This window comes from Colletotrichum truncatum, assembly GCF_014235925.2.
Source record: "Colletotrichum truncatum strain CMES1059 chromosome Unknown Contig_0002, whole genome shotgun sequence".
NCBI lineage: Eukaryota > Fungi > Ascomycota > Sordariomycetes > Glomerellales > Glomerellaceae > Colletotrichum > Colletotrichum truncatum.
In genome coordinates, this window is record NW_027222399.1 from 3,190,093 (window position 1) to 3,211,494 (window position 21,402).

At 51.6% G+C, this 21,402-nt stretch overlaps 5 protein-coding genes across 5 annotated transcripts; 1 reads left to right on the forward strand and 4 right to left on the reverse strand.

The window, feature by feature from the left end:
• Window positions 1-14: 14 nt before the first annotated feature.
• Window positions 15-2,833, reverse strand: CTRU02_203815 (mechanosensitive ion channel family protein; the record flags this gene model as incomplete). Its single annotated transcript, XM_036722388.1, has 2 exons — window positions 15-1,289; window positions 1,337-2,833. 2 exons carry the CDS (start codon window positions 2,831-2,833, stop codon window positions 15-17), a joined length of 2,772 nt encoding a protein of 923 aa, XP_036585994.1.
• Window positions 2,834-7,996: 5,163 nt separating this feature from the next.
• CTRU02_203816 (uncharacterized protein) lies at window positions 7,997-10,245 on the reverse strand (the record flags this gene model as incomplete). Its single annotated transcript, XM_070204268.1, has 7 exons — window positions 7,997-8,463; window positions 8,523-8,801; window positions 8,855-8,901; window positions 8,979-9,321; window positions 9,386-9,668; window positions 9,768-10,131; window positions 10,184-10,245. 7 exons carry the CDS (start codon window positions 10,243-10,245, stop codon window positions 7,997-7,999), a joined length of 1,845 nt encoding a protein of 614 aa, XP_070062031.1.
• Window positions 10,246-13,380: 3,135 nt separating this feature from the next.
• Window positions 13,381-15,192, reverse strand: CTRU02_203817 (mitochondrial escape protein 2; the record flags this gene model as incomplete). Its single annotated transcript, XM_036722390.2, has 1 exon — window positions 13,381-15,192. The coding sequence occupies one exon, from the start codon at window positions 15,190-15,192 to the stop codon at window positions 13,381-13,383; it is 1,812 nt and encodes a 603-aa protein (XP_036585996.2).
• A 1,329-nt stretch (window positions 15,193-16,521) lies between these two features.
• CTRU02_203819 (uncharacterized protein) lies at window positions 16,522-17,259 on the forward strand (the record flags this gene model as incomplete). The annotated part of the gene is made up of 1 exon (XM_036722391.1): window positions 16,522-17,259. The coding sequence occupies one exon, from the start codon at window positions 16,522-16,524 to the stop codon at window positions 17,257-17,259; it is 738 nt and encodes a 245-aa protein (XP_036585997.1).
• Window positions 17,260-17,670: 411 nt separating this feature from the next.
• On the reverse strand, window positions 17,671-19,686 carry CTRU02_203818 (heat shock 70 kda protein; the record flags this gene model as incomplete). Its single annotated transcript, XM_036722392.1, has 2 exons — window positions 17,671-19,573; window positions 19,640-19,686. The coding sequence occupies 2 exons, from the start codon at window positions 19,684-19,686 to the stop codon at window positions 17,671-17,673; spliced, it is 1,950 nt and encodes a 649-aa protein (XP_036585998.1).
• Window positions 19,687-21,402: the final 1,716 nt, after the last annotated feature.

Below are 21,402 nucleotides of genomic sequence, written 5' to 3' on the forward strand. Positions count from 1 at the left end.
TGTTACTACTACTACTACTTCTGGGTGCTTTGCTGAGCATTTTGTTGCTGTTGGCTGTTGGACACACTCCGTCCTCTAGGGCGCTGGCCGGATGGAGGAGCGCTTTGCAGAGGATGGGGTGCGTCGAGGTGGGATGCTGCTGTGCCGGGAGGCTGCGAGACTGTGGGTGAGAGAGATTGTCCCGCGTATTGTGAGTAGCCAGTGGCTTGGGCACCGTAGTATTGGGAGTTGTAGGTTCCCGTCACGCCAGTCTCGGCCTCCTCGTCGTACGCGCGATTACGCGATGTAGTTTGCGTCAGGTACATGCTGGGGCCCTCGCCAAGAGGAGAAGCGGGGATCGCCTCGCCGGGCTTGCGACGGCCACCACCGCCCTTGGTACTACCTCGCTTCAGCAGTTGGCTGCGGACGCGTTCGATATCGTTGGAGCGGCGGCGGTCTTCCGACTTGCGGTCCCTTGATCCCGATAATGTCTGTTCGTCCGCCACTCGGTATCCCCACTCCTCGTCGGCGTAAATGTCGCGCGTGTTCAGTTCATTAACGGCTTGTTTCTCAACGCTAGAGTTAACACTGCTGTCGCAACCGTCGGCGGCTGCAGAGGGCACCATGCGTGACTCATCCTTAGCCTTCGCGGCCTTCTCACGGGCAGCCGCCGCAAATTCGTCAGAAACAGCCACAGAGTAAGACGGGTTGCCGGGTGCACCAAGGGCATCGGAGCCACCGCCGGGGGCGTAAATGGGGATTTTCTTGAGGGCAAGGGCAAGAGCACACATGAACTTGGAGCGGCGGGTGGCCCGGACAGCTTCGTTGTGCCAGTTAGACTTGTGCTTGATAGCAATCTTGAGTTGCAGCTTGTCCAAGTCGCCCACGCCGTATACACCAATGGCGATATCCTGTTGGAAGTCGCGCGAGTTGTCTTGATGGCGTACGAAGTTCTCCATCTCAACGCGCAGGAGCTCAATGTCTTCGAAAGTGGTGTCGTATGAGATGTTGAGATCAATAACCTCCTTCATGGCCTTGCTACGGGAGATGTTCTCGATCCAAAGGTTGTTGAGCTGAATGTTGGGGACCTGTACCACCTGCATCTTATCGATGCGAGTAAAGACGGTATAAAGAAGGGAAATCTTGTCGACAATAAGCTGCTGCTTCTCGCCACCAGCAATGTCGACTCTGTCGCCGACGTCATAAGGGTGCTTGACGAAAAGGAAAATACAAGAACCAAGAAACTCTTGGGTAGTGACAGCGAAGACGAAAGACAGAGACAAAAGTGCAGTTCCGGCAGTAGCGACGGTCTACGGCTGTTAGCAATACTCTGAAGTCCAGCGATTGGCAAACTTACAGTCAAGAAGCTGGACTGGAACCAGGCGAGGAAGATGAAGACGACGATCAAGAGAACAACGAACATGAGGACCTTATCAAACACGCGAAGTGCCTGACCAATGTCCTTCATTCCTTCGGTGATAGCCTTGCGTTCCTTGCCAATCTCGACAACCTTGCGCGTCATTTCGTCCAAGCTAATATCGCCATTCTGATCATTGTCAATCATACCAAAGGCCTCCTCGGCCTCCTCAGAGTAAGCGGGTCCGAGAACTTCCTGGAAATCTTCGATGTAAAGCGAATCTTTTCCTTCGACGACAAAAGACATCCAAATACGGCGAGCAAGAGCCTCTGAAGGCTTCGTCTTCTCAAGCGCCTCGATAACGATGGAGTGAGCCGAATTGGGGTTGAAGACCTGCTTTCCGGTGATTTCAGAGGCGATGTTGCCAAAAACACCCGTAATTTTGTCACCCATGCGACCAATGTCACCAACCAGACGCAAAGGAGTGGCTGAGCCGTTACCCTTGGCACCCTTCGCGGCCTTGGCCAAGATCAAGTCAAGACTATCGTTGATGATGTAATCCTCGTCCTCGAATTCAGGGCAGTACATGGGAAACAGCGTTCGCGAGGCATCGTAGAGAAGACCGAGCAGGCGAACCTCGCGCTTAGAGTCCTTGATGCGGAGGGCGAAGGACCGCTGATGATAGGAGATACCAATAAGTTGGACAATGGCCTTCTCGCCCAAGTAGACGGCCGACGACACCATGGTAGCGCCGAGAATGCGCACCATGGTGGTGGCCCATGAAGGAGTATCAGTATTGCTGGTTTTGAACAAGCCCTGGAAAGATAGCCAGGATGCGAGGGCCCAGAAAAAGAGAGACAGAGCGATCTGCAAGTTCTGAAGGACGGTAGCGTACTTTCGGACACCGGAACTGACGACACCGCAGAAGAACATGAAGATGTGAGGAAGGAACCAGGCGACAAGCTTGCCAGCCCATAGGGTGAGCCAGGCAATCTCGATCCATAGGAAGAGTCGGAATAGTGAGAGGTGCTGGAAGTTTGCTTTTTGGTCTTCTTCTATTTTTAGGTTTCCGGTCAACAGAATGTCGTCTCTGAGGCCGAGAATGGGTAGAACGATGAGAGGAACGGCTAGAAGAAGGCCCACTGGGATAATGTAGACCAGGTAACGCGTAAAGACAGAGGCATTGGTAATTTTGCTGTAAAACTTGCCCATGGCATTGACCTTGACATCGTCGGAACCACCAGTTCCATGGCGGCTTAACTCAGCAGCCTTCTTGCGACGACCACCCTTGCCGTTGCGATGAAAAAGGCCATGCTTCTCATTGTCGCCGGTGCCAGAGTCGTCGTTGGCGGCAGCGTTCATGGTGGGTTTCCGCGCACCCGTGGAGGCGGCGCTCTTGACCTGGGTCAAGGGGATTTCAACTTCAGGCATATCGTTAGACTGTGTGCCGCCGATAGGTAAAAACCCAGAGTGCCGTGGGGAGAGGGGCCCGGGCATGCCGACTTCACGAGAGGTGGGTGAAGTATATATGTTTCTAGCCGAGGAAGCAAGAAGAATGCTGTGGTATAAGAGTAACTGGTGAAGGCTGGGTGTGCCACTCGTTGCACAAGCGCAGTCTAATAACGCATAGGTGAGTGGATATCGAATCCGTCTCTGACAAGAAGGCAATTGAAGACTCGTAGAACTTGGGAAAAGTGGAAAAGGGCGTGAGAGCCAAGGTAACGATCGAGTTTGGTTCTGCTACTAAGTTGGCGCGTGGGTAAGTAGGAGTCTGTGTTGTGCTCCGTATGACGACAAGCTCGATTCCTAAAGCGAAAGTAATTACAAGGAAAAGGGTATCGTAATATGAGGAGGTGGATGTTAGATAGAGCAGGGCGGGGAGAGAGAAAAGAGGTCGGAGCAAGGAGAGGTCAGGATGAAAAGAGCGTGAGGAGGGGAAGCATTTCAGGGTTTAAGCGAAGGCGAGTGATAGGAAAAGAGTGACGGTAAGGTTGGCTCTGGTTGAAGATCTCTTCAAAGACAGGACGAAAGGGGCCACAGCCGCTAGAGCGCGTTAGTGGAGGGACGGAGGCTTGGAGCGTGCAAACCCCTGGAAGTTGGCTTTTTTTTTTTAGGGGGTTTCCTTCTCTGTGACCTCTGGGATTCCTCCAGAAGCCTGTCCAATAGTTACGTACCTGTACCTGCCTTTTAGTGACCAGGTCGAAAATGGCAGGCTTTGAGGTACAGGACCGGTTGGTAGCTTTGATGCAGGGGGCAAGCCACTGACAGGCGAGTTTCAGAACTCTCGGATCGATTGCTGGGATTGGCCGGTGCCGATACTGTGGGTGGTGGACAGGATGTAGCTCCACTCAAGTACGTATTTCAGCTCAGCGAACGTACCTCACCTTTCAGCCAGGTGGACCTTGAAGATGCCGTGCTCCCCGATAAAATTCTTGGGCCTTTTTTCCCCTGTTGGTGAGGAATGCCATTGGAGGTACGGAGTGCAGGGCAATTAATTACAACAACAACTTTTTATTTTTTTTTTCTGGTGACTGTGCTGTGCAGGATAAACTGCCCGACAAGGTGAATGGACGCGTCGGGAGTTAGGTACTCCTTCCCGTCTGCATATGACTGCATACAGGGTTGAGGTTACGGCATAGAGCGCCACTGGGCAATTCCTACTTGGACAATACTCCATAATAGTAATTACCATCTGAACTCTGAGCTGGCAGAGTTGGAACACCTTATTGACCTGCACTGGCTATCATTGCCTCATTGAAGGCAGTGCTCCGTGTCGGGCGCCGCCCAATTGCAGAAGCTTGATATCTCTTCAAAGACTCTGTATACAAAGCGTACTTGCATACACTGCACAGTATTGTTTAATGAGTGCGCCTTACAGATGTGTAACTCCATGTCCCCATGCACGCATTCATCAGTCGTTTCTTGTTCCTTAATATCATCACATATGTCCAAGGTCAAGACTTCTACCGGCAGTCTGAAGGCCCCGTTTTACTGTTTTGGAATGAGCTGAGCCTTTGGGTTAGTGGGCAGTGGAAGGGATTCTTCGGACCCCAGCCTTCCATCTTCCCAGCAATTCCAGCGGCCCCTTGCTCGGAACAGCCGCCACACTCCTGGCTGACGTCGTAGCGTCTACGGGGGCCCCGTCCTCTGTAATCCGCTGACCACTCAGCCAGCACAAAACACAGGGGACATTAACGATAGTCGCCTCACAACATCTCTTTGAGAATGGCCCACCCTGATGACGAGTCGCTTCCCAGTCAGCTTCCAATAGAGGCCTATCTCTCCGCCGAGGTGGAAACGCGGTGGAGTGTTAGAAGCTTAACCTTTGCCATTTCCTTGCGTGGATCATGTTGACCTCTTCGTAACATTTTAGTGTACGATCTGGCCTGCTGGCCAACGCGATCCAGGAATAAACACACCAACTCACGACAAAATACCAAGCTCCACTTCCAAGTGGAATACGAGCATGGAGAGTTTTTATCCCCCTCAGGGATTGCTGCTTTCGGGGTCGAGGCTTCCCTTACCCCCACCGCCCGCTGTCGGCACATGTCAAGGGCCTCTCAGTGGCATGTTTGCCATTGACAGCGTCGAGAAGGATCATCCATTCAGTGCATGATGATGGCATCCACTGATTTAGCCCATCGCCTATCATCCAACTTCTTGGAACCGATTACTTCTCCCCCATTTGGAGACCATCCGCGTTTCTTGGCACACCCACCACCCCAAGCACCCTTTTTTCTTCACACATGTTCTCTCCATCTCTCCCTCCACCTCCTTCCTGGCTGCTGCCGCCGGTACAGCCCGTCTTCGACAATAATGCCGACCCGTCTTTAGTATCAAAAACTGGCCCTACCAATGAATACGACATACGATACATTCAAGCCTGCCCACAATCCGATGTTGTTTCTGTTTCGTTACCGCGGCTTCGCATCTTGTTGGCACCAAGCCTCTACCTCGCCCACTTACGTCCGTTGTCTTTTCCCTTTCCGCCGTCTCGTCTCTACGGTACATACATAGTAGCACTCCGTGGTAAACTTTCAGTTCCCCCCCATTATTTCCTCAAAACCCACATCTCCACCCCCTGCGGCCGAGCGGAGCCTTACAAGGAAAAGAAAGAGAGACAAACTGTCACAGGAGTTGGAAGCACCGCGCGTTCGAGTCTGGATGGTCTGGAGTGCTCCATGGCCCCTGCTTTGGACAGGCCACTCAATCCTGCACTCGACAAATTGAGAAATTAATCCAAGGTCTCTTTGTTTCTAACACTGCGGCTCCAAATGTTCCTTACAATAATAGTAATAACAACACCTGACCATCCTCGTGTCCTTGACGCGCCGGCTCAACCCCGGTGGCCTGTCACTCCGTCGTCTCGGCGCCTCTCTCACACAGGTACTGTAGCCCTTCCCGGGACTTAGTCAATGAACCGTCCAAACCCGGCCTGGCCCAGCCGCAAGTGCCACTACTTGTTCCCGCGGCACACGGCAGCCCAGCAGCCGGCGCCATCAACGGCGTCCCTCTAGCCCGACGTTGGCTTGATTATGGCTCGCGCCAGTGGCAACCAATGACACAACTGCTCTCCCCAAGAACGTTTGCCAAACCCGAGGGGATCGTCAGAGACATCTTAGACCCTTACCGACACGGGTACCTGAGAAAGTTTTAAAAAAAGCAAGCGCTAGAGATTTGCAAGTGCAAACGGAACGAGGTTGAGGCGCGAGTCACAACAAAGCCACAAACAGATGCGCGAGGAACTACCTAACCTCCCCCGCCCCGCGCAACTCGTCCATTCCAATGTGCTTGCTTTTTTTTTTTTTTTTTTCTCTCTTTCTGTTATTTACTGCATTGTATACGTATAATAGGCTTGTCCATCCTGCAGCAGAACGGCGTGCCACGTCTCACATGCTCGACAATCTGCTACCGGGAGGGGGAAAAGCGATCGGATCTGCAGGCCGTGAGCGAAAATCATTATTAACTGATCGCCTCAGACTGCATTGCTGGGGTTTGACGCTAGGCTCAACACGCAAAGGCGAGGAGGAATCTCGATTTGGCACAGTTCGCGGAGACTCTCCAATCGAAAAGGAAGTTTCCGCCCTTTGCCCGTACTAGCTGCCGTTTACCCTCGTGTCAAAGTCGGGATTGTTTTTCCTTCAACCACGCGTTAGCCGTAAACGTCTTTGATCATCCCCCCATTCCTTGCGTCATTGTCCGTAAAGGGGCCGCACGGGGATACTGTTCATGTTCAAGACGGTTCCAAATGGCCGAGGGCTTTTCTTCTTACCCGCTCGTCAACAAAAATTACTAGCTGAAACAATTTCTTCTTTTGTAAAGAAAAAAGCATTCGCATATGGGGTTGGAAAGTTGTGTAAATGATATCCTCGGATGCCAGATTCGTTAACTGCTCTTGAATGCCCTTAATTATTCCAAAACCTCTCCAACGGTTTTGAATGTTTGAAGATAGTTTTGGATACTTGAGCTGTAAAGTTGCTAGACATTGGCAAAGCAAGTATGCAGATCAACACTACCTTACTGGTTCACATTGAAAATCCACCGCGCCTCCATTTACTCATGCAATCCTCAAAAGACTAATCGAAATAACACACAAAAAAGACATTTCAAAAACAAGGGGGAACAAGCGTTCCGTCGGATCTACCTGGGGGAGGGAGTTTCGATATCAGAGAGAAGTAGGAGAACCGGGGGGCGTGTATACAAACCGACGTAATCGTTGACGAGTTTACCATGTGGAACTCGACGAACTCGACAACAAGTGTGTGTGTGTGTGTGTGTGTGTGTGTGTGTTTTTGTATCGATTTCCATCCCTGTCGTCCACAATCCGTATTCAACATTATCAAAAACGTGTTCGGAATACGCCCCGATGATTACCACCTTCGCCCCGTCTCCGTGAAGAATGACTTGCAGTTCAGCTGCGCCTCTCGTCTTCACGAATCATGACAACATTCTTTAAAAGGGCTCGTCCACATTCCCAGCCGCCACTTAGCCCGGTCGGAGAGAGAGAAGGGGAGGGGAGGTGGGCAAAGGAATGTCTCTGGCTGAGGCGGTCAGGGGGAGGGGGGGGGCGTCGGAAAAAGTCTCAGTGATCGTCCGAGCCGGCGCGAGACGGCGGCTCCTGAACTGGGGCGCCGGAGTGGGGGGTTTTTGCGTCAATTGTCAAAAACACCTCGGTCGGTGGCCGCGGTCGGGCTATCGGCTGCGAAGATGGGGGTATGATATCAGTGTCGAAAAGGCAGATGTTGACAGGGTGATGTGACCCAGGAGCTGGGATACCTTGGGTATAGTTGGATTCTTTGTCAAATCAGTAGCAAAATGTGCCCTATCTTGAGCAACAATTCATTGTTATGGTTGATAACAGATGCCCTCAACCGACAGCTAATTCAAGGTGTTCATGCCTGCTGGTCAACAAGTTATACTGTCGGTTCATAGACCAGCCATGAATCGTTCCATTATACGTTCACCTCAAAAAAGATAATGATCGAACATGGTATATATACTATGAGTATCATCTGAAGATTGCTAGACTCTCCAAGTATCAATCATCTTTTTTGAGCTTTGTTTCGGCCGGGAGGTGGCCGGGAGTATTTACATGCTGCCTTTCGAAAACTTCATTTAATTGATAAACTGCATCCACGCTTGATGACAACTACCATCCCTTTAGGTGCTGTTCTTCGTATCCCGCATCTCGACCTGGGGCTTCTCGTAGCTCTCATTATGGTCCTCATGTGTAAGATCGAACTTGTACAGCGGCTCAAGAGTGGCATCTCGCTGCCAAAGGATCCAGCGCTTGAACCAGTACGGAAGCGCCTTTGTAAGCTGGTACCGCATGAAAACCCTGGTGGGAACGGCGAAGACGTAATCGAGCTCCTCGAGGGTGCGCTGCTTGGTCTCGGGCATCCAGAAAAAGATCATGACAAGCGCCACCACGTTCAGGCCGGCGTAGAAGCAGAAGGATCCAATAACGCCCAGGTCTGCCAGCATGATGGGGAAGGAGATGGACAAAACGGCCGCCCAGAAAAGGCAAGTCGCGACTGCCCATGACATTCCCACCTCACGGTGGGATAGAGGGAACACCTCAGCCGAGTACGTGAATGGAACGGGTCCCTCGCCGGGCGAGTAGAATGCTTGAGTAACACGTTAGCCCTGGGATATCGAACGGGACCCTCAAGTCGGATTGACTCACCAGCAAAGAGATAGACGAAGAGTGCAACAAGTCCGAGATGGAGACCTCCGGTCCCCGGGATGAGAGTGCAAAGACCGGCCGCGAGCAAAGTCCACGCCATTTGAGGGAAGGTAAAGAGCAGCAGTGAGCGCCGCCCAAACGTGTCGATAGTCCAGATGGCGGGCCAGGCAAAGATAAAGTTGACCATGCCAAAGCCAAAAGACGCAAGGAGTGCGTTGAACTCGGATGTGCCTGCCTCCTTAAAGATGGTACTGGAGTAAAATGCGATGATGTTGATGCCTTCATGCTTTGTGAGTATTGGATCAGGAGGGGAACCATCAAGTGTCTCTTACCACACATCTGCTGCGCAATCATGACGGTGAAGGAAGCCAGTGTAGCTCTAAATCTTCCGTGTCAGCCTTGTCCTTATCCTCTCATCATCTAAGATGTTGCTTGCTATAGTATAGGTTTACTTACCGTCTGACACGAGGGATGGTGAACAGCTCAACGAATCGCTTGGCATAGGTAGACTGCCCAATAATCTCGGCCTCGATCTGAAGCTGGGCATGAATGTAGTAAATGTCACGCGCAGCTTGGATTGGGTGATTGCGCAATCTGAGAAGCGACTTCATGGCGTTTTGGTACCTGTTCTTCTTGATGTACCATCGCGGGGATTCCGGGCAGAAGTAAATGAGAACGGCGAGCGGGACGGCAGGAATGAAGGCCGAACCGAGTTGCAAACGCCATGAGATATCTCCTGTCTTACCAACTGCAAGATTTGCGCAAGTGCCCAGAAGGATACCGAAGGCAGTCCACATTTCTGATATATTGTCAGTATATGTGTGTTATCGAAGAAGAAGCTGGGTCAAAGGGGCTCTACTCACGCCACGACATTACGAGAGCGCCTCGGATAGCCGCGGGCGAATTCTCGGCAGCGAAGATTGGAACGGTACTGGCCTTCGCGCCCATGCCAATGCCGAGCAGGAGACGGCAGACCAAGAGCTGCTCCCATGTTTGACTGCAGGCGGCACCAATTACCGGCCAAATGCAAAACTGGGCAGCAAATTGAATGGCTCCTCTGCGTCCTAGATAATTATTCAGAGGATCAGAGAGCCAAGAACCAACCACAGAAGCACCAATGTATGGAGCACTGTTAACAAGACCAACCTACGTTCTGTTAGTACACAATTCATGTGACCAAATCAGAAAAGCAGCCGAAGGGGCATTCGGGAAGAATGACAGTCAAAACAGTAGTCTCTTACTTACAAGTAGAGTATCATGGTGTGAGGTTCCTCCGATGCCAAAGACCGTGGGGAAAGACAAGTTGGCGCCGTTGCTTCCCGTCTGATCCCAACCTTGGACAGCGGCACCGATGGAGCAGGTGATGATGGTCAGGTATAGGATCTTGGGAATACGCCACTTGTGTAGGATCTCATCGCGCAGCGCCTGCAACTCATCGGTGTCAAGAGCCTCAGGGCCATCAATGTCTTCAAAGCCGGTGGGGTCTTGTGCGACAAGAGCACCCTTTTTGAGAATTGGCAGGTACTCGTCTAACCCCTTGTCATGAGCGAAGTGTTCGACATCGCGGAGAAGCTCGCCGCGGGCTAAGCCAAGAAGGGGGTTCTTGATTCTGGTATTAGGTTAGCATCCCTCAAGGCAGAATCAGATTCAGTGATACAGACTTGGCCTCAGTATTGTCGTTCAGATCCACGGTTGCTTGGGACCCGCGGCGGTTCTTTTCCATGTTGGAAACGACGTTGCCATCCAATCTGACATTATTAGTTGAAGAAGGAAATGAGATGAATAGGGAGCTCGTACGGCTCAACACCACCGCCAGCACGCTTGTCGTCCGCCATGGTTGCGACAAGGTGGATAAATCCAATTGAGCAGTGTTTCCGATTTGTGAACAAGTTTCCTATAACCGGTATATGTTGCCGTAAGACTGGACTCCTCCAACAAGTGCAAGATAGGAGCACTTTTCCGTGAAGTTACAGCTGAGGTATAAGTGAGTGAATAGCAACCTGGCCGAGGCTTGGATGAAGAGGGGAACAATGGGATGGACACGGTAGTATTTGTAGATGGCACACAGACATTTCATCCCACGGGTCGCATGGTTGAGACCGGCGCAACCACCTTCCCCCGCAAAACAACCTGGCGGTTCAGAGTTCCCCTCATCGACGAGCGCTTGCTACGATTGGAGCACCATGGAGAAATCCAAGCATTCGTTGATGGGTCCGCTGGGGTTGACGCCAAGGAGGTAGCCACTATGTTCAGATGAAGTAGACCGCTCGAGTGTGGAGAAGGGAGGTTCTTGCGGCAGCAGTCGACAGCCTCCTCACCCGTCCATTGCGAGAGCGAAAGGCCGGAGTTTGTGACCGGAGTTTGTCATTCTCAAGATTACATTGGACTCAATGTGCCAATGTAACAATACTCCGCCAGGAAAGGCGCGTTGGTTGGTAGCCATCACTAAACATCTCCACCAAGCTGTCTGTCACTCGCAGAACTTGGGGTGCGAATCAATGCCCGGTCCCTCGGTAGCGTTCTTCAGAGTTGGCAGAGATCGGCACAGATGATACCGGCTATAGTGGTTGCAGCTTGTATGTAAGACGACCCAACCTGTGAAGCAGGCGGTTTGGCTGAATACCATCCAGCTCGCTGAAGAAAAATGGCACATCTAACGAAGCGAAGGTTGAGAACTTGTTAGGTACCGAAGTAATTGGTGCTATATTGTCCACATCTTCTTATGTATAGGTGTTCACTTGCTCATGCGGATTGAAAGTCATAAAACTTGGCTGAAAGTACGGAGTGGGCTTCCTTTTGCAAGTTGACGAACAAGTTACTTCTCCAGCTTAACGTTTTCCCCAGGCTTCCCCAGCAGAAGCATGCTCCAGCACCCACCCTTTGGGCTTTCACGTTACGGCTGGTGGCACGGAGTCCCTGGTCCGGGCTCTAGACGTAATCAAAACGGGGACCCAGTCAGACAAATTCCGTTAGAAGTACAATGTCCCGGCAAACTCAGCCGACTTGGAAGTCGCGGTGATGGCCACTGCCCCTGGCAGGCACACCCGGCATGTGGCAGAGATACGGGACAGGTACTAGACGACCAAGAGGTCACTAAGTGCCGATCCCACCATGTTTGCGGAGTAGTGCCGTTTATTTGTCAAGCTTGCTGGAGGTGGGCTTGTCCAAAGTGGAACCGTTTTGGTCGTTTGGATCATCGGATGCTGACCTGGCTGCCAGGCCAGGTTACTTTGGCCATGGGGAAATCTTGAAGCCAAGAAAAAGACAAGAGATCCTCAAAGCTTAGCCAAGAGCGACGATGATCTGCTGCAGACCATCATATCTTTAGCATCTCTATCTCTATCGAGAACCTGTGTGTCCAACGATGTTGTCATTCATAGATATTCACGTAGCAATAGTAGAGAAAGAGATAACCACGCGTTTCCCTTGTTTCCAAGTTGCGGAGAAGCGGCCGCGACGAAAGAAGTCCTGCGCAAAAAAAGAGCATGCGCGACCGGGGTTGGCCAACTTCTCCTCATTCGAAGGCAGCGAGACGACGTCACTAGATTTCGACGGCATGCTTGCTATTGGTCTCTACTAAGAAACTATACTCTAGATATCCACTTGAAGGCCGAATGAAGTGCTAGGTAGATAGATTTTTCACCTTGGTTAGCTTACAGTGGTTGGAAGTATTCACTCGGGCGGTAAAAAGAGGCAACAGTATGAAACGTTGCATGCCCGCTATTGTAGGCACCTTTGAATTATTCCAATAAACTCTTTTTTAAAATTTCCCTCGTGAGATAACGAAAACCCCTTTTCTGTTTTCCTCGGTGCTAAACAAGTACCAGAGAGTTGGAGTGTCGTTGTTGGATTACAGCCAAGACGTGCCATTGAAAGAGCCGCCTTTAGTGCCCAGGAATGCCGAGAAGATGCCCAGCCCTCCTAAAGGCTTGTATTGCCACCGCAAAGTTTGACTGGCCAGGCATTTTAGGGTTTCCATCTGCCTGGTGGTCGCTTCCAGGCCATGCGTCGCCACTGGCTGGAGTCACAGCTGTTGGACGACTACTGGCCACCGTCCACACCCTAGCGTTCACATCAGGCCGACTATACGACCGGGGTTGTCTTGAAATATCTTGGTTCTTGGTCAACTTCCCGGTCGATATGTGAGGCCTGAGTCGTGTCGTCTTGAACTGAATGAGAAAACACAGTGGTTCGAGTGTGGTGTGTTTGGCCAATAAGGGTGTTTGTTCCCCTCTCCATTGGATCCTCATTTTACCCCCGCGGGGGCCAAATGCAGTTCGTTTCATTTCTCCAACCGGCCGGGGAGATGCTCGTCTCGTAGCGTCTTCACCCTCCAACAGCTGGCTCCGTGGTGGTGGTGGTGGGGCCAGTGCGAAAATCCGCGCACAACGGACATTCAGGCAGAAACTCCAGGAATAGTGTTGCCAATTTGGAAGCGTAGGTATGCCAAGCGTGAGGTTGCCTGACACCTATAATATGCTCTTAGTTTTTTATTTATTGTTTTAATACTCCGCATGTAGGCAAGGACCGCCTCAGTTAGGAGAAACTCAATATAGCTCATACCTTTAGTTGATCGAGGGACTTTAAATTAGATCTCAAGTGCTTGCGTCTTGAGTGAACGTCCAATTGGCTAGTACTAAGATGAACACTCGTCACATATGGATTCTACAATCTTTGTTGAGGTAGTAGAATATACTTGAGATTCCACATACTATTACAAAAATGATGAGAAGGGTATCAACCACCGTGTATTCGCCATTAAATGTAACTTCGGCACTTTTCCACAACCACAGCTTCTCGTTGTCACACCGCATGACTACTGTGTTTGAGATACAATTACAGAAAGAGTACCAGAGGGTTAGTAGTTGTGCTTGAGGACCTGCTTAAGTGCCGCCATGTCTTTCTCGTACTTGGTAATCTTTACCTGACTTCCCTGAAGCTTATCAAGTAAATAAGACACCCGGGCACCGGTCTGAGCAGGCTGCTTTGGCAGGCTACCCAAAAGTGCCAATTCGCTCTCAACCTTCTCGATCGTCTTAGCTTCGACTTTAGCAAGCTCCTTCAACATAGCAAGGTCCATCTTGGCTTTGAGAACACGGTCTTGAAGCAACATGCCAAATGCTGCCTGGTACATGGGCTTGCCGGCGCGAATAGTCTGCGGGCGACCGTTATACGTCTCAACTGTGATGAGCTCGGCATTGGAGAGACCATCGAGCGCAGATTCTCCGTTTGCAGCTCCGGGGGTGGTGGAGGATGCGAAAGTGTCTGAGAGGAGTACCTCATTGTATCGGAGAGCGTCATGCGAGGCAAGCTGCTTGATCAGATACCATGCCTGCTCAGTAGACCACTTCTTGCCCTCGACCGTATCTTTACCGCCCAAGAGGTACATCTTGACGATTTCCGTGGCGCTCTGATTGATGATATCTTCGACAGCCTTTTGCGGGCTTTGTCTCCCCTTCAGGCGGCGGGCGAGATTTTCAAGGTCTGTAAGACGACCACCCAGAATACCGATGGCTGCGTCGAGCTCCGAAAGGTCAGGTTTTGCTTCCGGTTCTACAGTAGCGCTGTCCTCTGTCTCCTGTTGTGCTTCCTTTGAATGCTCCCGAACCTTCTCGATTTCATCCTCCTCTAGACGGCTTATGACAAAGTTCTTGGCGACATCGGGAGAAAGATCTCCCAAAGCTGCTTGTCGGAAAACCCGATCCGGCATGGCCTTAGCAAGGGACTTTGAATAGGATGTATCGTCTGTTAAAAAGATGACATGAGCGACGTTGTTTTGAACCATGGCAGCTGCCCATTCAGCAACCTTGTCGTAAACAATGCTCGAGCCCTCGTTCTTGTGCAGAAAGTTATCAATCACAACCACTGCCCGCTTATCAGGGTGGGCTTCTAGGTAGGCATCGTCTGAAAGGTCGGCATCCTTGCCGTCCTTGTCACGTCCGGCGAGAGAAACTTCTTTGAGAGCTTCCGCAGTGGTGTGTAAGATCTTGACTACTTGTGATTCAAGGGTCTCCGAGAACCCAGCCTTGACACCAGTAGTGCTCTGAACTGCAAGGTCGATCATGCTGCTCATACTGTTCATAAATGCGAAGACTGGCGTATATCCTACGGCATTGGCGAGGCGTTTGATCGTGCCACTTTCTCCTCTGGCTTCGATGATGGGCTTACAGTCAATGACGAGAACATTCTTGCGACCTTTCAGTGATTGATCCAATACGAGCTCCTTCTTGCCGGAACCTCGAGGGCCCTGGATAACAATGAAAGTATCAGAGCTCTCGAGGAGCCAGGTCTGGATTTGCTCGATGAGATCTCGCCGATGTTGCCATACAGCATTGAAGCCAGCCTTGTCTGCTTTCTTGTGCCCAAAGGAAGAAATAATATCGGATGTCTGACTCTTAACCCACTTGTAGAGCTTGCTGTCCGAGAATCGGAAAGAATGTTGGATGTGAGCCTTGACGAAGAATTCGCGAATAGGGTCGAAGATTGCTACGGTGATGGCGGCGAGAAGAGCAGCGACTATTGGCACAACAATCCTCGGGTGGCTGGAGAGCCAGTTCCAGATGTTGTGCGGCTTGACCCTTTGCTCGTACGACAGGCGAAGTTTGGTGCCATTCTTGCCTCCCCCAAGAGCTTCTCCCACAACAAAGCCGTGAAGGCAATTCCTTGCCATGATGGCATCGCGAACCAGGGCGAAATCAACATATGCGTACTTTGGTAGAACCTTGGAGTCGGATGGTTGTGACGTAATTTCAGCGATTTTGCCGTATTTGCGGAAGAGACTGTACAGATCTTCTTGGGACAGCTCAACGGCCTCACCACCAGCATCTTTTCCAGTAAACTCGACCTTGACCCTACTTTTAGGGAACCGGTATAAGTCTTCCAGCCAAGGAACTCCCTTGACAAGGCCTGCTTTAACGCTACGAAAGGGATTGAACCATGGGCGTAGGGGATTTTTTTCCAACGACCGTGCGAGAGTACCTGGCTGCAGTCAGGCATGATGATCTCTGTTGCATCCGATTGACTTTACCTTCAATTTCCTTTGGCTCAACTTCAGGCCCATGGCTGAACTTGACGTATACTCCACCATCCTTGAACCGCGGTAGAATTTCGGTGACCTTGATAGGCAAATCGCTCGGGATAGCTCGCTTCACCAAGTTGATTGGGTCACCAATACCAAAGCTCGAGGTCTCAAAACGCTGAAGGAGGTCCCCAAAGTCGCGATCTGACTGCCACGCCCGAGACCGAAGGAGGTGGGTGAGCTTCAACGGGAAGAGGTCTTCAAGAAAATCGAGGTCAGCCCACTTCCCTTGTGACAGAAAGCCATGCCAGCAGCAATTAACTTACTATCAAAGAAAAGAATCGATTCGCTCTGGGATTTTGTAATATGTCCAGAATTGTCGTCCCCTGTTGAAGTACTCTCCCACGCCTTTGTCGCGGCTCGCACAATTGTTCCCTGGTGATGCTGGGATCCAGCAATTGGTCGAACAGGGGCCCATGTCCTCTGCAGCATGGCTGCAGGACCAGAGCGAAACATCGCTCTGCTGGAAAACATAGCGACACCTTGGGATTGAAGCAATTCACATGGTATTCTGAGGAGCGACGAAGAAAGATGGAAGAAAGGGCATGGGCGGAGCTGGGCGAAGGTGAAGCGAGCTACTCGCCTATCTTTTTCACGAACCCGTTCGCGATAAATGATATCATCGCCTGAGGTCCCACTACCATGGGCTGGACCTTGTCCTCTCCACAACCTTATTCGACGCTGGGATGCGGCGGAAATAGTCTTATCCGAACCGGCGCCCCACCAGAGCACTTGCAGTGCAGCAAAAATAATGCAAGCACTCATTGGCCCGACGCGCCGTTCTCAAAGGTCATCGACGGGTAGTGATAACCGGTTCCCCCTCATTTTTAGGCGCTTGCTAAATTGACTGAGACCGTTGTACTTCAAGCTTGATTTCGCTGTTTCCAACCTCTATTCTTCACTCCTCAATCACTTGTCAAAATGGGTTGGCTCTGGGCATCTTCGTCTCCCCCTAAATCTCCCGCCCCGGGACAAGCTTCCCAAGCTCCCACCACAACCCCGCCATCCTCAACTGCCCCAAAGTCGACTGATTCCGATATCGACCCTGAGATCCAGAAGTTCATCTCCCTCTTCCAGTCAGAATCTGGCAACAAACCCGAAGAGCCTACCCCTGAACCGGCGCAACCATCTTCCTCAGCACCTTCGAAGGCTTCCTCCTCGTGGTTTTCTCTTAAATCTTCTCCCAACGCCCCATCCCAGACCAACAACCGCAAGATCACGCCACCTGCAGACCCCAACTCAGTCTCCGAATCCCTTCTGCCGACAGAGATGTCTTGTCGTCAGGCCTTCGACATGGCCTTCCACTGCCAGTCCGTAGGCGGCCAGTGGAATAGCATCTATCGATACGGAACAATGCGCTCGTGCAGCGAGCACTGGGAGGACTTTTGGTTCTGTATGAGAATCAAGGGTTATACAGGCAAGATGAAGGAGGAGGCAATCAAAAGCCATTACCGGCAGAAGGAGCACGACAAGTATGGTGATGGGAAGCCGAACAGCGAGGATGTTTGGCAGGCGAGGACGACCAAGGTCCCGCCAGGAACAGTTTTCATGGACAAGTTTGAGGAGCCTACACTCGATGACGAGGAATGGCAAAGGGCTGAGATGGAGCGACGACGTCAAATCAGGACTGGCTTGGGCATTGAGACAGCATCGACATGAATTGATAAATGAACATCGGCATGAGCTTGGTAGTATATAAGGACTGGTAGCAACATTTCCTTCTTATAATGTCTTTAGAATCCCCCACACATATCAATTTAGTAGCAAAGTCCTTGAAACACCCAACAAACCTTGTGTTTAGTGTACTAGTGCGTTCAAGTTATACCAACAGAAGACATGTCACATAGCGAGAGGAACATCGGAATTATTTTTTAACGTTCTTGTATTAGGCTTCCTAAACCTGGACAGCCAAACTAGAATACATCTGACCCATGCGTAACCGTGCTTTTCCCATCGTGATTTCATAAATGCAAAGAAAGCAAAAGTCTAGTCGTGAAACTCAGTGACAACCTCCTTGTTGTCACACCCATGACTGCGACTCTAAGGAAAGGACTCATCAAGGGTATCAATTTAGTCGACCTCCTCGACGGTGGGGCCGTCGTCAGAGGCGCCAGGGGGGCCACCGGCACCAGGAGCGCCGGGGAAGCCACCGGGAGCACCACCAGGGGGAGCACCAGCACTGCCGTAGAACTTCATCATGATGGGGTTGGCAATACCCTCAAGCTCCTTCTGGCGGTCCTCGTACTCCTCGCGAGTAGCCTGCTGGTTCTCGTCGAGCCAGGTGACGACCTTGTCAATCTCAGTCTTGAGCTTCTCCTTGTCGTCAGCGTCAAGCTTCTCGTCAACCTTGGGGTCGCCGAGAGTGTTGCGGAGAGAGTAGGCGTAAGACTCAAGACCGTTCTTGGCAGCGACACGCTGGCCCTCAGCCTCATCCTCATCCTTGTACTTCTCAGCCTCAGCAAGCATGCGCTCGATCTCCTCCTTGGACAGGCGGCCCTTGTCGTTGGTGATAACGATCTTGTTGGACTTGCCAGTGCCCTTCTCAACGGCAGAGACGTTCATGATACCGTTGGCGTCAACATCGAAGGTAACCTCGATCTGGGGAACACCACGGGGGGCGGGGGGGATGCCAGTGAGCTCGAACTTGCCGAGAAGGTTGTTGTCCTTGGTGCGCTGACGCTCACCCTCGTAGACCTGGATAAGAACACCAGGCTGGTTGTCAGAGAAGGTGGAGAAGACCTCGGACTTCTTGGTGGGAATGGTGGTGTTGCGGGGGATGAGCTTGGTCATCATGCCACCAGCAGTCTCGATACCGAGGGAAAGAGGGGCAACATCGAGAAGCAAGATCTCGTTGGTGCTCTTGGAAGAGGTGTCACCAGACAGGATAGCAGCCTGGACGGCAGCACCGTAGGCAACAGCCTCATCAGGGTTGATGGACTTGTTGGGCTCCTTGCCGTTGAAGTAGTCGGAGATAAGCTTCTGGATGCGGGGGATACGGGTGGAACCACCGACCAGGACAATCTCGTGGACCTGGGACTTGTCGATCTTAGCGTCGGTGAGGACGCGGTCGACGGGCTGGATGGTGGAGCGGAACAAGTCCTGGCAGAGCTCCTCGAAACGGGCACGAGTGATGGAGGTGTAGAAGTCAATGCCCTCGAAGAGAGAGTCGATCTCGATAGAGGTCTGGGCAGAAGAAGACAGGGTACGCTTGGCACGCTCGCAAGCAGTGCGGAGACGACGCAGAGCACGGGCGTTGGAGGACAGGTCCTTCTTGTGCTTGCGCTTGAACTCGTTGACGAAGTGGTTGACCAGACGGTTGTCGAAGTCCTCACCACCCAAGTGAGTGTCACCAGCGGTAGACTTGACCTCGAAGATACCCTCCTCAATGGTCAGGAGGGAAACATCGAAGGTACCACCACCGAGATCGAAGATGAGAACGTTGCGCTCACCCTCGGCCTTCTTGTCAAGACCGTAGGCGATGGCAGCAGCGGTGGGCTCGTTGATGATACGGAGGACGTTGAGGCCAGCAATGAGACCGGCGTCCTTGGTAGCCTGACGCTGGGAGTCGTTGAAGTAGGCAGGGACAGTGATGACGGCGTTGGTGACCTGGCCACCAAGGTAGGCCTCAGCGGTCTCACGCATCTTGACGAGGACCATAGCAGAGATCTCCTCAGGGGTGAAGGTCTTGGTCTCGCCCTTGAACTCAACCTCGATGACGGGTTTGCTGTTCTTGTCGACGACCTTGAAGGGGAAGTGCTTCATGTCGGCCTGGACCTCAGGGTCGTTGAACTTGCGACCGATCAGACGCTTAGCGTCGAAGACGGTGTTGTGGGGGTTCATGGCGACCTGGTTCTTGGCGGCATCACCAATCAGGCGCTCAGTGTCGTTGAAGGCGACATAGGAAGGGGTGGTGCGGTTACCCTGGTCGTTGGCAATAATCTCGATCTTGTCGTTGGCGAAGAAACCCGTGCAACTATCGGGAAAAAGTTAGCAGCTTATCATTGAACAAGGAAAGAGGACTGGAGAATAAATTTCTTACCTGTAGGTTGTACCGAGATCGATACCAATAGCCTTGCCGGAAGCCATTGTGATGGTTGTGATGTGTGAATGTGTACGTGGGGTATCAAAGTAGTGTATGCGCGAAAACCGGTAGTTTGTGTGTTTTCCGGTAGAAAGATATCAGCGATCAATTTTCCGTGAGAAAAAAAGACGCAATGGACACTTTTTGTTTATTTAGGGTATTTGTTGATGTAGAGGAATTTCGTGAAGAGTGAAGAACAAGAATCGGATTTGTCTGGTATGAAGTTGGTCTTAAAAGGTTGATGGCAAGAGCGACGCCAGGCCCCGCAAAACTTCGAAAGGGTTCTTCGCTCTTCCACCTGCTCTCCAATGGTGGGGTAGAACCAAGCGTCGCGGCCCAGCAAGACTCTTCCACTTGATTCAGGGCGCCTCGAGAAGGCGCTGAAATTTTCTACAAGGATCTAAGAACACACTAGCAACCGATTCAGCCTCTTCAGGAGGGCAAGTCCCAGTTTTCCAAGGATTCGAAAGGCTTTCCTTCCCTTTGGAAGCAATTCGATGGAATCCGTTTGAGTCCATTCGTTGACATCATATCCACAGGAAGCTTCTACAATCGCTAGAGGGGCAACACCCCCCATGTCTCCTGTACCCTAGTCCTCGTCCCATGTGCACGTTAGACTTTGGTACCTTCTACCTCCCCCTCCTTCCAAAGCCCCTCCGACAGCAGCCATCCTCTGCCAGAAATCCACACCGCTAGTGATATCATTCCCCATCACCAGAGCGTTTTTAGGTGGTTCTGAGACTCTGCAAGAAGCATCGAGACTTGATACCCACTGTATTGTAGAGCCAACATAGGAGCTTTGCAGTTCTATCTGCTTCTCAACCCAATAATCTGGGGCAAGTTCAGGGGCAACGGAGGCACGTAACCAAGATTGATGGCAAAGAAGGCAATGGAAGACGCTGACAGGGATCGAGTGGCCAGACATCGGACAGGCGTTAGAGAAGTGAATAGACGCCAACAGAGACAATGGCAGCAATAGACTAGAGTCTGAGGACAGGGGGGCAAGACGGCCAGAGACAAGGCAGGAACAGTCAGCAACCAACATCAAGGTAAGGGGACACAGCCATGGAATTGCATCCGACAAGCAGATCGCAAAACGAGCAATGCGATAGCATCCCCGAGACATGGAAAAAAAAAAGTGCATCCATCCATGTCAAAGATTTCTTCTATTCATAGCAACTACCATATGTGTGAAAAATATTCCACTTCAATCTCAATGGTTGCATGCAGACAGAAAAAAAAAAATTCATCTCTTTGTTGCTGGGCAGCCACAGCGCGGCGGGCAACTTTTTTTTTTTCCCCTCCCTCACTTCCCCCTCCAATCCCTCAAGCATGTGTCCGCCCGGTGACAACTAGGCAACGATCTGAGTGCAGGGCACCTTGCGATTGCGTGCCAAGATAGCCTTACACACCCGCAGATGGACTTACCTAATACAGGGGCAAAAGACGGTGGTGGGCACTTTCAGAGTCCGTGCTTTCGCGGCTGGGCTGGGGCCAGCAGCCCCCAGAGAATTTTCCCGATGCGGGATGGCGATTACTTCGGCGTGGGACCTGCTATCGGTCACGGATGTGGACAGACATGACCGGAGGGGAGGGCACTGAGAAACTGTACCCGGGTCATTAACTCGGAGCGTCAGTCCGGGAGGGAAGGCGAGATTCTGCATTCACTACTTCCTCTAACGGAGGTATCTTCCGGAAACACTGACTGTCCATACGGATTC